At 40.5% G+C, this 13,321-nt stretch overlaps 1 protein-coding gene across 1 annotated transcript in view; it reads left to right on the forward strand.

The window, feature by feature from the left end:
* Positions 1–8,056: 8,056 nt before the first annotated feature.
* LOC140371466 (serine/threonine-protein phosphatase PP1-beta catalytic subunit-like) overlaps positions 8,057–13,321 on the forward strand; it is a 30,094-nt gene continuing 24,829 nt past the window's right edge. Inside the window, exon 1 of the mRNA XM_072458619.1 lies at positions 8,057–8,209. Coding sequence (XP_072314720.1) covers positions 8,158–8,209 — 52 coding nt within the window. The 5' untranslated portion in view covers positions 8,057–8,157. The remainder of the gene's footprint in view (positions 8,210–13,321) is intronic.

Raw genomic sequence — 13,321 nt, forward strand, 5'->3', positions numbered from 1 at the left:
TATTTTCCAATACAATTACAACAAAGTCATTCATCAATTGAAATACTGTTTGTTTTCATTTTAAATCTGAAAATGCAAGTACTCCCTGGTGAGGGCTCCTCATGGCGGTCCGGGATTGATGTCAGGAGGCTTACTGTGAGTGGACTTGCATCATAAACGAGTTGTACTTGGCCTGGAGGAGTTACCGTAACTCCTCCAGGTAAGTTACCACCTGCTTGTTTCCATGGAGATGTGGTTCCTTTAGCTGTAATATTCCACAGTATGGAATTAATATTTATCTTCATGGAGAATTTTTAAGGAATCAAACTGGACTGGACTAATGTCAATCATCCTTGGTGCAATATTTTTCTGTCCATATAACAGCTGTAAATAAGAATGTGTAATGTTATTTCTAAGTTATCTGTTTTTATTTACGTCATAAGGCGCTGGTACAGCTGGCAGCCCGGTGTAAACGCTCTCTCTTCTTTCTCACACTTATTGTGCTTTATCTCCTATATTTTGTAAATATAGTTAGTATATTTTTTCTATTTTACTGTACGATAGGGACACGCGCTGGAATAGTTTTTTAATTCAACTGTTTTTGACTTTTTTCGGCTGGATTTGAGCGTTTTTCGTTGCGTTCGTTGTGTTGTTGTGACGTGAGCTAGCTCCGAGCGAGCCCACCAGCCCCCCCCCCCCCCCGCGCCCTCCGGCCGCGCTAAAGTACGGCGTGTCGTCGGTACACGTTTATATACACGTTTATATGAAAGAGGAACTTCACGAACGATCGGGACACGCACTGGAATCGCTTTAAATTAACTTGTTTTGACTTTATTCGGCTGGATTGAGTGTTTTCGTCGTGTCGTTGCGATGTGTCAGCATGTGTCTTGGCTCTGAGTCCCCCGGCTCCGGCCCCGCCCCCCGGCTCGGGCCCCGCCCCCCGGCCGGCGCCGTACCGCGTTTCCACAAAGGAGGAACTCATGAAACTGCGGAGAACAGTCGTCTTACCCGAAGATCGTCACGTTATCCCGTCGCAATACTGACCTAACCTAATACTGATGTGCAATTCTGTCATATGTGCAATTACTGTGAAATTCATGTGCAATCTATGTGCTGTCGTGACACATATTCATGTGCAATTACCGTTGGGATCACATGCAATGGTATTTATTTATTTATTTGTCTATGGGAGTTTTTATTTATTTATAGGAGATCTTCTACTGAAAGTGTTTTTCAGACTTCCTATAAGTGATCTGTTCTTCTGTATCTACCTCTTTATCTACCTGCGTTGCACCAATGAAATTTCCCCATGTGGGACAATAAAGGAATATCTTATCTTATCTTATCTTATCTTATTATTATACGTCTGTGCTTAATCTGTGTTGCAACATTGAAATTTCCCCATTGTGGGAAAGATAAAGGCTATCTTATCTTATCTTAGGTGACCTCCAATATTGAACTTCAACAAATTACCATACATTATGTATTATTATTATTTTTATATGTATTTTTGTCTGGTCTGAACTGTGAAGCGTCATTGAGAGTATTATAAGTCAGGATTATTGACAAGAGCTTTGATAAACTGTACCCCAGGAAGAATAGTTATTACTGTGGTAATAACTCATGTGGATAATAAATAAATAAATAAACTAAATAAATAAATAAGCAGTCGCCTTTCTAACCCATGCTTTTATTGTGAAGTGTGCAGTGCTTGTTGTTCCGGTGCCGTTCTGCTGCCTTGACTGCTTGGCCTGTCCTGCTCGGGCTCTGCCGCTGCAGTCCCGGAGCCTCCACCTTCACCAGCCTCCTTCCTCCACCCACTGCGGTGCAAAGTGTGCGGAAATACCCAGATGACGCACTTGAAAGGCCCGGCCAGCGCAGAGCGGCGGTGCCGCGGTGTGTGGGGGAGAGAGTTGCTCCCGGCCCTGAGCTGACTCACTGCCTGGCTCTTGTGTCTCCTCTTATCACAGGCTTTAGTTTAGTTTCACCACTTCCTCTGGGAACTGCACACAGCAAAATCCAAAGTTGCATCACAGTGTGTGACATCATGTTTTCTCTGTCGTCCTTTCACTTTTTGTTTGGTTGCATCAAGTTTTAATAAGGTTTCCCCAACAAGATGCTTGTTGTTATTATGGCATGGAAGTTAGTGACTTCATTTAGTCTCATTTGTAGTCTCAAAGAAACACTGTTGTATCCAGGTTAAAAGCTCAGGAAAGTAGATTTTGCACAACATGTCCACTTTAATAAAGCAGAAGAAAGTCCTAATTCATAATCAACAAAACATTAATTAAAGGTCCTAAACTGCTCAAAATGGACTCCTGTGAACTTTTAGCCATGTTAGAATATAGTGTTTTGTTTTATTCACACATTTTTGAGTAATCTTGCATTATTAGGCTGTATATATCTCCAAAGCTCAACATTTACTGTTCCACCCTGTGATGTCATTAAGTGGTTGTTCAATTGCCTTAAGCTTTCGTCTTTATTTTTAAAATATATTTTTGGTTTAAATTTTGTTCAGTTGAGACACAGTTTCCTTATCACGGTGCGACGAGACGTTTTATTTGTTTAAGGATTTTTTGGCCTGTAGGCTTTGGTAGATAGGACAGCTGAGCGGGAAATGGGGATGAGAGGGAAGGGAGGACATGCAGCAAATTGTAAGAGCTGGGATTTGCACATGGAGCCTGGCCACCCAACCAAGTCAAGAAGTTTCTAAGAGGCTAAAACAATAGCTGTAACTTCAAAATGAGGCAATTCCAAGTTCAAATTGATTCAAATGATTCTAGTAAAGGTGTGTGGAGTTCAGAAACATAGTGGAGCACTTCTTGTATTGCCACTTAATGACCTCACAAGGTGGAACACAGTGTTATCAGTTTGAGAGAAAAACATAGCTTAAATATGCAGGATTTGTGCATTTAATGTGTGAGAGAAACAAAACACAGCTCCTTATATATGTTTCTGATGAGTGAAACAGCATTATGCATGGTGGCTGAGTGGTTAGGGCTCTACCCTCCCTACAAGGAGATCATGGGTTCAATTTCCAGGCCAGAACAGCGTCACATGATCTCTCTGTCCTCCTCGTGTTACTGTGGATTCTCCTCGGGTTCTAACTTGCCCCTAGTGACTGAACGACTGTGAGGGTCTGGGAATGAATGAAGTGGCTACGCTTTAATCATTCTTAATCAATCATTTGTTCATTATGCGTCTTTGTCTTTGTTCATGCTTTATTAAGGCTAATTAAGGTGTAGTTATTTTAAAGTGTTACCACAAAAGTGTATGGCATGCGAGTAGGATGGACAACTGTATTATACTGTGTTTTCTTTGGCCAAAATAGAGAAAATTTGGCTTTAAAATAACCACAACACAAAAATGCACTCAATTACATACTGACTCACAAGAGCCTTGAATGGACTGAGGGCATTTTCTCTCTCTCTCTCTCTCTCTCTCTCTCTCTCTCTCTCTCTCTCTCTCTCTCTCTCTCTCTCTCTCTCTCTCTCTCTCTCTCTCTCTCAACTACAGTAGGTGGCGGTAAATGCACAAATTCAGTTGGCACGTTTCACATTTTTTACCCCCACTTTTTACAATTTTACAATTTTACTAACCCCAACCTGGGTGTGTCCCAGTTTTTAATTTTGAAAATCTGGTCACTCCACATCTGAGAAGGTTTGAAAGTTGTTCTTAAAAGTCATTTATTCAAAAGACACAAAATTGACCTTTTAAGCTTTGAACCATGTTATAACATTGTTCCGTCATTAAAAACATACCTTGCATTTAGTCCTCTCCCCTCAGAACAACAAAACGGTGCTGTTTTTAAGTTTGTAAATCATCACTAGACTCGTTCTGAGCATTTCTATCACATTAATTAGAACTGTGTGTCTTCATTAGCATGTCTGTATTTGTCTCGCTCTCTCTCCTGTGTAATTCCCTCCGCAGCCAGTAGATAGAGCCAAAGGTCAGTTCATGGTCAAAGGTCATGACTTTCTTTGGTCTAAAACAGGAGATGCTAATGTGAAGGTACTCAAGTGCACATTTAAAGGCTAATAACAACACAAATAATGCATCAAGCGCGTCCGTTAATTTAACTCAATGAGAGCATGAGACAGGTTAACCCCTCATGAGACAGGTTGAACCCTCATGAGACAGGTTGATCCCTCATGAGACAGGTTGATCCCTCATGAGACAGGTTGATCCCTCATGAGACAGGTTAACCCCTCATGCAGGTTAACCCCCTCATGAGACAGGTTGACCCCTCATGAGACAGGTTGACCCCTCATGAGACAGGTTGATCCCTCATGAGACAGGTTGACCCCTCATGAGACAGGTTGACCCCTCATGAGACAGGTTGATCCCTCATGAGACAGGTTGACCCCTCATGAGACAGGTTGACCCCTCATGAGACAGGTTGACCCCTCATGAGACAGGTTGACCCCTCATGAGACAGGTTAACCCCTCATGAGACAGGTTGAACCCTCATGAGACAGGTTGATCCCTCATGAGACAGGTTGATCCCTCATGAGACAGGTTGACCCCTCATGAGACAGGTTAACCCCTCATGCACACGCCACTCACTGCAATGAAAAACAACAAGTGCCAGTGCCTTGTGTGGTCAGCAGAGGACGCCAAAACACTCAAATATGAATTACTCTGCATACAATACTGGCTGTGTTTAGATGTACACAGATGTGCGCCAATGATCTGATCCTTCTCTTATTTCTGGAGTTTTCAGAGTTTTTAAATGTAAATGTAGCCAATATTTATAAGCTAATGGATTTAAAGATGTGTGTTGGATTGAAGTTGTGATAAAAACTAGGATGGACCCACCCACATTTCATTTGGACTTCACAGTCGCAGTTATTTGGTCACATTGGCAGCTGTGATAAGCGGAAAATTGTATGGCAAATGTAAGTTATTATCCTACACAAACTTAAATTAAGGACCAGTCATTAGTAACGTATAGGTGTGTACGAGAAACAGCTTTAACAGGTTATTATGTGTTGTTAGTTACGTCTGTTACACGGCTGCAGTCACAGAGTTGACACTTCCAACATATTTGTTACTACAAGGCGTGGCCCAGTGAACTCTGTCTTTACAAAATACCAAATACCCTATATGTTTTGAACTTTTTAAACATTTACACTCTCTGTACACATCATGAGCTAAAACGTATGTTTGCAGGACCATGAAAAAGGAAGAAAATATCAGTTAATTTAAGTAACAATATGTCTAATAATGGCATTGTGCAGTTCGACCAGTAGCAGTCAGTTGCATTCATTCATTCAAATCAAATCAAATGTATTTATAAAGCACAATTCATACAAACTGCAATTCAAAGTGCTTTACAGTGTTTAAAACACAATTAAAACAAATAAAATAAAAACACAATGCAATTTATAAAAATGTAAAACAATGTACGTCAGAGCAAGATAAAGAATAAAAATAATGTCGTTTTTTTTAAATATTAAAAACCAGGTACAATTATGTCAGTCATAGGCGCGGCTAAACCATTCATTCATTCATTCATTCCAATGCAAGGTGAGTATGTCTTGCTCAAGGACACAACAACAGTAAAACAACAGTAAACTTGAGCTGAGCATGTTTGTGGCCTATCAGTCGTGTGGCAGTTTGTATAACATTTTCTTTCCTCTTTTGCTCATTTCTACCCTTTTTTTTTTTTATAAACAAACCCTTTTTCTTCGTGGGTTCCCAGCGTCACAGCAAATCAGTTGCTATGGTTGTTCGCCCTGACCTCAGTGACCCTCCTCACGTCCTGCCACTGCTTGACCTAAACCACTGCCATCCCCAATGCCCTGTAGTGTATAGTATTGTAATAGTTCTGCAATAGCGATTGTATTGTGTTCCGGTTCAATGCCTGCTGCTTTATGCATCATGTGTCACAAGGGGGCGCTGTCTTCTTGGACTTGAAAGCAGCTCAGTTCTGATTCTGAATGTTACAGGTCACAATATCACACTAAAGTCTCGTTAAAACTACCAATCTACTAAATATATTAACGTTAAATGGGGAAAAGAGGGTCATTTTTGTTCTGGCGGACGAGGAGTGGGAAATGTGTGTACTTCACAGTGAAAGACTACAAAATCTATTGTTTGGAAGGAGTTCTGTTGGAAGAATGTGACTCGTTTTTGATAACACTATGTCAAAGTGCTCGTTACTCTCAGGGAGGGGCTGAATGTTGGAGAAAAGGTGGTTGCCAGGAGGAACATGGTGTGTTCTGTTGCACAAAAATAATGGATAGAAACAGATCATTGCAGACTGTTTTCGACACTGCCATTCCACTCAATTTCAGGGCTATGTATTTGGGCCTCAAAACCTTTGCCATGGACAACATAAAAGGATACTTCTGGAACATATTACTGACGGCTGGGAAAAAGACCATCACAAAAAAATCACTGCACTGGACTGACACATAACTAACATGCAGACAATGGGGGAAAAAATCACACACAGACTCAACTTGGAAAAAGACAAATGTGTTAAAAAAAATGGGACTAAATGGGATTATTTTGGACTTTTGTGCCTTAAATTGTCCTTTTTAGGATGCCTTATTTTTCTTAAAACATATTTTCAAATGTATCCATTTTTCCCCCCCTCTGGTTCTCCCCTGTCTGTTTTTGTTTGTTCTGTGTCTGTATTGTTTGTTTGTTTGTTTGTTTGTTTGTTTGTTTTGTTACTTCTGTTACTGTTTTTTTAACTGTGAAAAAATAAGGAGAGAGTTGCCAAAAATACATTCAGAAGGCACATAATGAATAATATGTGGTATTTAAGCTAAGACTCATTGAGTTGTTCTGATGAATCTATTAATTTTCTACTTTTATACAGACTTATACAAATAATCAACTGTGAGCTGACTAATCACCCAGAATATTTGTCGTTTCTGTTTAATATCATGATCACAATGAAAAATGTGGTGTTAGAAGAAGATGTCAAGTCGGCTGGTTCTTTAGTACGGGGCATTACAGTTATAAAGTAGCACTGTCAAGCTATTATCAATATTGTGACATTTCTTTTAATTTTATTTAATACGCCCCTCTTCCTAGTCACATTTCACTGTAACAAGCAGAAGATTACATTTATACAAAAGTTCCATTTTAGAACTCGGATCACTTCTTAATTTTTCATTAGTGGGCGGGGATAGGGGGTAGGCTCAAGTGCTCAAGTCTAAATTGCAGAACAAAAAACATGCCGGAATCAATAAAACTACAACTTTGAATCTGGTAGGCTACACTCATAATGAAGAAAGACTGTTGTTTTTTAGATTTTTGATTAATATGAACCGTTTAGTGCCATATTATGGGACCTTTAAGGCAAAGCAATGACCTTTCCATGGAGACCAAGCACCTGAAATGTGACATGCACAAAGCTGAAAAGACAAGATAAGATGAGATAAGATAATCCACACATGTTGCAACGCAGGTAGATACAGAGGAAAAGGACAGGTAACTTATAAGAAGTTTAAAAAACACTCTTATTAGAAGAACTCTTATAAACAAAAACTCCTATAGACAAATCCTCTCATTTTTTAATAAGGAATGGAAGGGAAAAATAAATAAAGATAAAAATAAAAATAAAAACAGCTAGCGTAAGCAACAGACGAGCAGCTCTGGCAAACCTTTCGGAGCCGTTTAGAAATTCCACACACTTACTGTGTGTGGAATTTCTAAACGGCGGAGCGTCAGTGGGCGTGTCCTTCTGGTGCCGTCAGTGGGCGTGTCCTTCTGGTGCCGTCAGTGGGCGTGTCCTTCTGGTGCCGTCCTTCTGTGCCAGTGGGCGTGTCCTTCGGGTGCCGCGCTTGTACGTCAGTGGGCGTGTCCTTCGGGTGCCGCGCTTGTACGTCAGTGGGCGTGTCCTTCGGGTGCCGCGCTTGTACGTCAGTGGGCGTGTCCTTCTGGTGCCGCGCCTGTACGTCAGTAGGCGTGTCCTTCGGGCGCCGCGCCTGCACGTCAGTAGGCGTGTCCTTCGGGCGCCGCGCCTGCACGTCAGTGGGCGTGTCCTTCTGGTGCCGCGCTTGTACGTCAGTGGGCGTGTCCTTCGGGCGCCGCGCCTGCACGTCAGTGGGCGGCGCTGGAGCGTGCGTGGCTGCGTGAGCGAGGCGGCGCCTGACTTGCTCATTGCTCCGGCTCTGCTGCTCCACACTGCGGCGGCGGGCACTGCTCTGCGCTACAGAAATGGCGGAGGGGGAGTTGGACGTGGACTCGCTCATTTCCAGGCTTCTAGAGGGTAAGACCGCGCTTGATCCGTCACGTTTTTTTGGACATTTTAGCGCGGGGTTATTTTCAGGGCGGTAGCGCGCGTTTGTGCCGGCTTTACGCCCGCGCTGGCACCGTTTTTGTCGGAACTTGAGCCAAGCCTCCGCCTCATTTTTTCTCCTCTCAGCGCTTGTTCTCCGTGTTTCGTGTGTTTTTCAACTGCCTGACTGTGATGAATGCCATTAATTTGTTCGTTTCCGACTCGTATTTGACCGCGAGGCTACAGGATGGACGCGTTTGTAGATTATGTTCGGTTACAAAGTTGTGCACCGCTTGTACCCCATTTGGAGACGTCACTGACCCTCCTTTGTGTCACCAAAATTGTAATGCCACCGTACATTCCTCTGCTGTCACCTCTTAAATATGCATATCATGTTTATTAGCAAAGGATAATGGAAATAAAGTCTGAACTGATGTTGCGCTGTTACACGGTGTAATGCGGTAATAACGCGCAGACATGATTAGACTCAAACTTATTTGGGATGGCTTAAAGTGCATATGACAGGTTTGCATATTTTTCTAATTATGACTTTGTTTGATGGGATAGGGCCCGTGGTCAATATTCAACATAGTTTTACTTCAGTCGAGTGTCAGTTTGTGAAGAAAAATTGAAAAAATCAAATTGAAAATGACAGGAAGTAGTGTTCTACAACAGAATCTCCCTGTCTATGTCATCAATAAACGACAATCCATCCACAATGCAGACACGACTGAAACACAACTGACATCTTTTTCTGACGTTTAACAAAATAGAGATGTTCTTTCAGGTATTATTAGTTGTCAAAGAAATCATAAATGTTTTGTAATTGATATGGATATTGGCCCTTATTTATAATATGGTTGCTAGGTAACAGTTTCCAACAGTTTGGAATTACCTCTACCTATGTCCAACCAGGAAATACAATAATAAACGTCACCAAAATAGTCAAACTGGGCAATATATTTTAAAATCCTAAATATAATCATTAACTTCCTTTTTAAGATGTCAAATGCACTCTAAAGTTACAATAAGTTGCTAAGTCTTCATGTGGAATTGGCTGCAGTGAAAGTATTCAGAGGGATAAATGGCGTCCCGTGTGGTGTTTGCTGTTGACACGGATCTAGCTGGGCTAAAATGGGCTCTAGTTGTTCTCTGCTGGTGTTTCAGACTTTAGGGGTGTTGCTACGGGACATACTCTTGTGACATCTGTACAAAATGTACTGCCCCAAGACTTTTAAATGTAACATTAGTTTGAATTGTGGAAGATTTAATATGTCATTGTCATCAATGTAAACCTTTTACAGTCTTATTTAATGACAAATACAGAGTTATTTGAAAATGCATTATTGTTTTAAAGTCAGATATAAAAATGACATCCAACCAACTGAGTTAGATTTATGTTTTATTGTTGGATTTTCAGACATGTCTTTGTATGTCACAAAAACAAATGTATAATTTGTGACTCCCAAGGCTATAATTTTTGAGTACGGCAAAATTTCTTCTACTATACTTAGATAAACAATTTTATTTGGCTGGACCTAAATCATTATCAATATATTTTTTTAAAGTTACTACAAAATACATACTTGCATAGATTGCATAGTCATTTATAAATATACATGTTTTATTAATAGCAATTATTTGATTTGGACATAGTAATGACATTGTTTTAAACACCTGTCCATTGGAGGCTTCAAAACCGTGCCAAAAAATCAAAATAAGCAAGAATAACAAAGTACACAAATTAACCTACTTTCCATACTAGATTATTATGTGAGCAGAGTCTGTTAAAGAGGTGCAGGTCCGTCTGGGTTTGGGTTTAGGTCGGGTTTAGGTCGGTGCGACGAGAGAAAACCCACGACTGCCAAGAAGAAGTTCAATATAGTCTATACCGCACTCATTTACCTATGAACCATTTGATATACGACTCCAAAAGGTGGCGGACAGTACCTTCACTGTGTAACCTGGCAAAGTCTTCAATGTGCTCTGTTACTATGCATTATTAAGGCCTGTGTTCAAAGAGCCATGAAAAGTGGTGTACAGTCAATTCCTTGGCGCACTTCCTAAAGCTTTCCCGTCTTCTTCATCTGTTTGAATACTTGCTGAGAACACCAGTGGCTCTTTGGGTGTTCTTATGTTTTGGGTAGCAGAAGGTGACTTGCATAGCTGAACGGTGGAGCGAGTTCTTCAAAGCTTGTCTCCTGTTCACTTGTCATTCCTTCTCCGTAAACGACGGGACTTTGCCAGAGCGGACAGTGGGCAAACATTCACCATTGATTTCACGTCGGCCGGGCTAAACAGTGGAACGCACAAGGATTTGTTTGGCCGGGATAATGAGAGGGATTGACTGGGAGAGAGTTAGAAGCGGGAGCGATGTTTCTGTTGGAAATGAGCACTGGAGGTTAAAGGTGCTGTTCGCGCTGTCTTAAAAACACGGGAGAACTCGACTAGTTCATTTTAAAACTGTCCGTGGTGGTCCAAAAGTGTTGCTAACTGTATTATGAGCGTCCAAATTATTCACAGCAATGAGTTTATAAGCGCTTTTCACATTACCTGTAAAGCTAACAAGCATTAGCATGCTAACGCTCTGTAATTAGATGCAGACGACACACTTTGGTCTCATTTTTATCCAAATATCTGTGCCGGGGCAAAACAGATTTTAATGTATTGCATGAAAAATAAAACGGTACAGCCCCTTTAATAATATCTCCTGTATTTGACCCATTCTTCATATATGCACTGCTACAAAAAAACAACAACTTTCTTCCAAAATATGAGAATCAGACATGGGTAGAACATGCAACATTGTGTTTCTAAGCTTGTAGGTTGGTTGTTAACATTGTTTTGTGCTTGTATACTCCACCTTCATGGTTAGTCTAATTGCTAATCTTGTTTTGGCTTTATTTCATGTTTCTTATAGATGTTTTTCAGCGCAGAGCAGGTCAAAGTGTATAGAAGTTTGTAGGTGGATGGAAGTGTTCTAAAGGCTTCCAGATGTGAGCTCATTGATTTCCTGTCAGAACTCTTCTCTGACTCAAGCATGCGCTCATCATACTGAAAATATACTTATGTTGGTTATTTGTTGATAATGCAATAATGATACATAATTTAAAAACACATATCTGAGAAAACATACCTTAACTGTTTAGCGGGACAGTTAGTTCTATGTCAATTAAACCATCCAACAATCAGAATAATTGTGACTATTAAAATCATTGTTAACTATTTTAATGATCATTTATTGTCTCTAAAACACAAACAAAATTACCTTTTATAGCATGACAGTGGCATTATTGAATCAAACTATTTCTCAGAGAGCTGCATTTGTAATTAGGGCTGCAACGAATGATAATTTTTGTTGTTGACTAGTCAGTAATTAGTTGTCTAGTCAAAACATATTTTTATTGTGCATTTTTAATCATAAAGGTTGAACGAGGGTGACTGACAGCTTCTGGATAGACAATGTTTATGAATGAAGTGTATTATTGATGAAAATCTGAAATAGTGATTTTTTTTTAAACGTTTTGATTTAAAAAATGCTTATCTTTCTGTTATAAAAAGGTCTTTTTGTTTGTGTTTTGGAGTCTGTAAAGTCCAGTTAGTTATTACGATGATCAAAATGTGACTACAATTCATTTTTATTGTCGATTATCATTTCAGCCCTACCCTTTTTTGATATTATTTATTATACTAATGTATTTATATTGCACTTTCCCACCTTCAAGGCCCTCAAAGCTCTTTACTAGTCAAAGTGGGTAAAGATTTTGACGTTTTTTCAACAAAATGCTGATATTTCTTTTTTGGTCGGCTAGTTTCATACCGGGTCAGTCGGGTTACGGCAAACAGAACAGCCTAATCGAAAAAAAAAAAATCTAAACATATAACGTGCACTTCGGTGGACCTACAATTGCTGGTTCACTGCTAGCTAAACCGGTCCAAGTTCAACCAAATATTACCCTGTCTTACCCAGTGGAATGCTCTCTTCTTGACCTTCTAACGACCCCTCTCACCCCTGAAACCCCATCCCTCCTCAGACCCGACACCTCTCTCAGCTTTCACTCGCACGTCTCGTCTCTTTGCACACCCCATCGCCGCAGGGACTTTGATGTCTTGAACGTAGCGAGAGGAATAAGCTGGGATTCCCTCTGCATAAAGAGAGACGCGAGGCTCTTCGGGCGGCGTACAGCGGGGCCCGTCTGTGATCTCAAATGTCAACAGCTGCCCCTGTGACGACAAACACCCGCCGCAGGCTAACATAACACCGGGTCGACGCTCGCTCAAGGAGAGTCAGAGTTGGACTAATGATTAAGGTGGAGATTATATGGTGAAATTTGCAGAGTGGGACTGGAACAAAGGGAAGTCTATCAATGATCGTTATCTTGTGTTAACTATATTTTTTGGATACGATTAACATGGTTCTAATGCTGCACAACAACATTATAAAGTAGGCCAGCGTAGGCAGGGAATATGAGTTGCATTTAATCACATTTAACTTCAAATTATGCATTATCTGTATTTGTATTGGTCTTTTAACACGCTTTTGAGTACCTGTGCTTTTAGAGGACTTTTTGCTAGCCATGTAAGCAACGTGACCGGCATGCTAGTCAGTTATAAAGATCAAGATTTGACTGCAGAAATGATCAGGACGAGTTTGGTGATGATTTATAGACCTAAAGCGGCACAGAATTTCCACCCGTGACATCAAAATCCCAGGAAAGGTTAAACGGACTGATTTCTGAGGCAGTAAGACAACCGCGTAAACAGAATTGATAAAACAAGTGTTTTGACGAGGGAACAACGTTATAACATATACAAAAAGTAAATTTAGCATAATATGTGTCCTTTTTAAATAAACTACTTTTGCCAATTTATTTATTTGAAGTTGCTTTTTAATTTCGACGAGTTGTCTGTCTCTTCATTTAGCATTTACAGCAGATGCCCTCCCATACCATTATTAATTATGTGTTGTGGCGTATTATAAAGTTGCATCTCTCTCCCAGTTACGTAACAAACTGAGAAATCGACTGACAAGGCAAAGCACATTTGTTTTCAATAAAACATTTGTACGCTCAATTAAGCTCACCTCTAGGAAAAGGGCTTGAG

The sequence above is a fragment of the Eucyclogobius newberryi genome, unplaced genomic scaffold (assembly GCF_026437365.1).
Source record: "Eucyclogobius newberryi isolate DKJ021-1_F unplaced genomic scaffold, fEucNew1.0.hap1 SCAF_22, whole genome shotgun sequence".
Taxonomy (NCBI): Eukaryota; Metazoa; Chordata; class Actinopteri; order Gobiiformes; family Gobiidae; genus Eucyclogobius; species Eucyclogobius newberryi.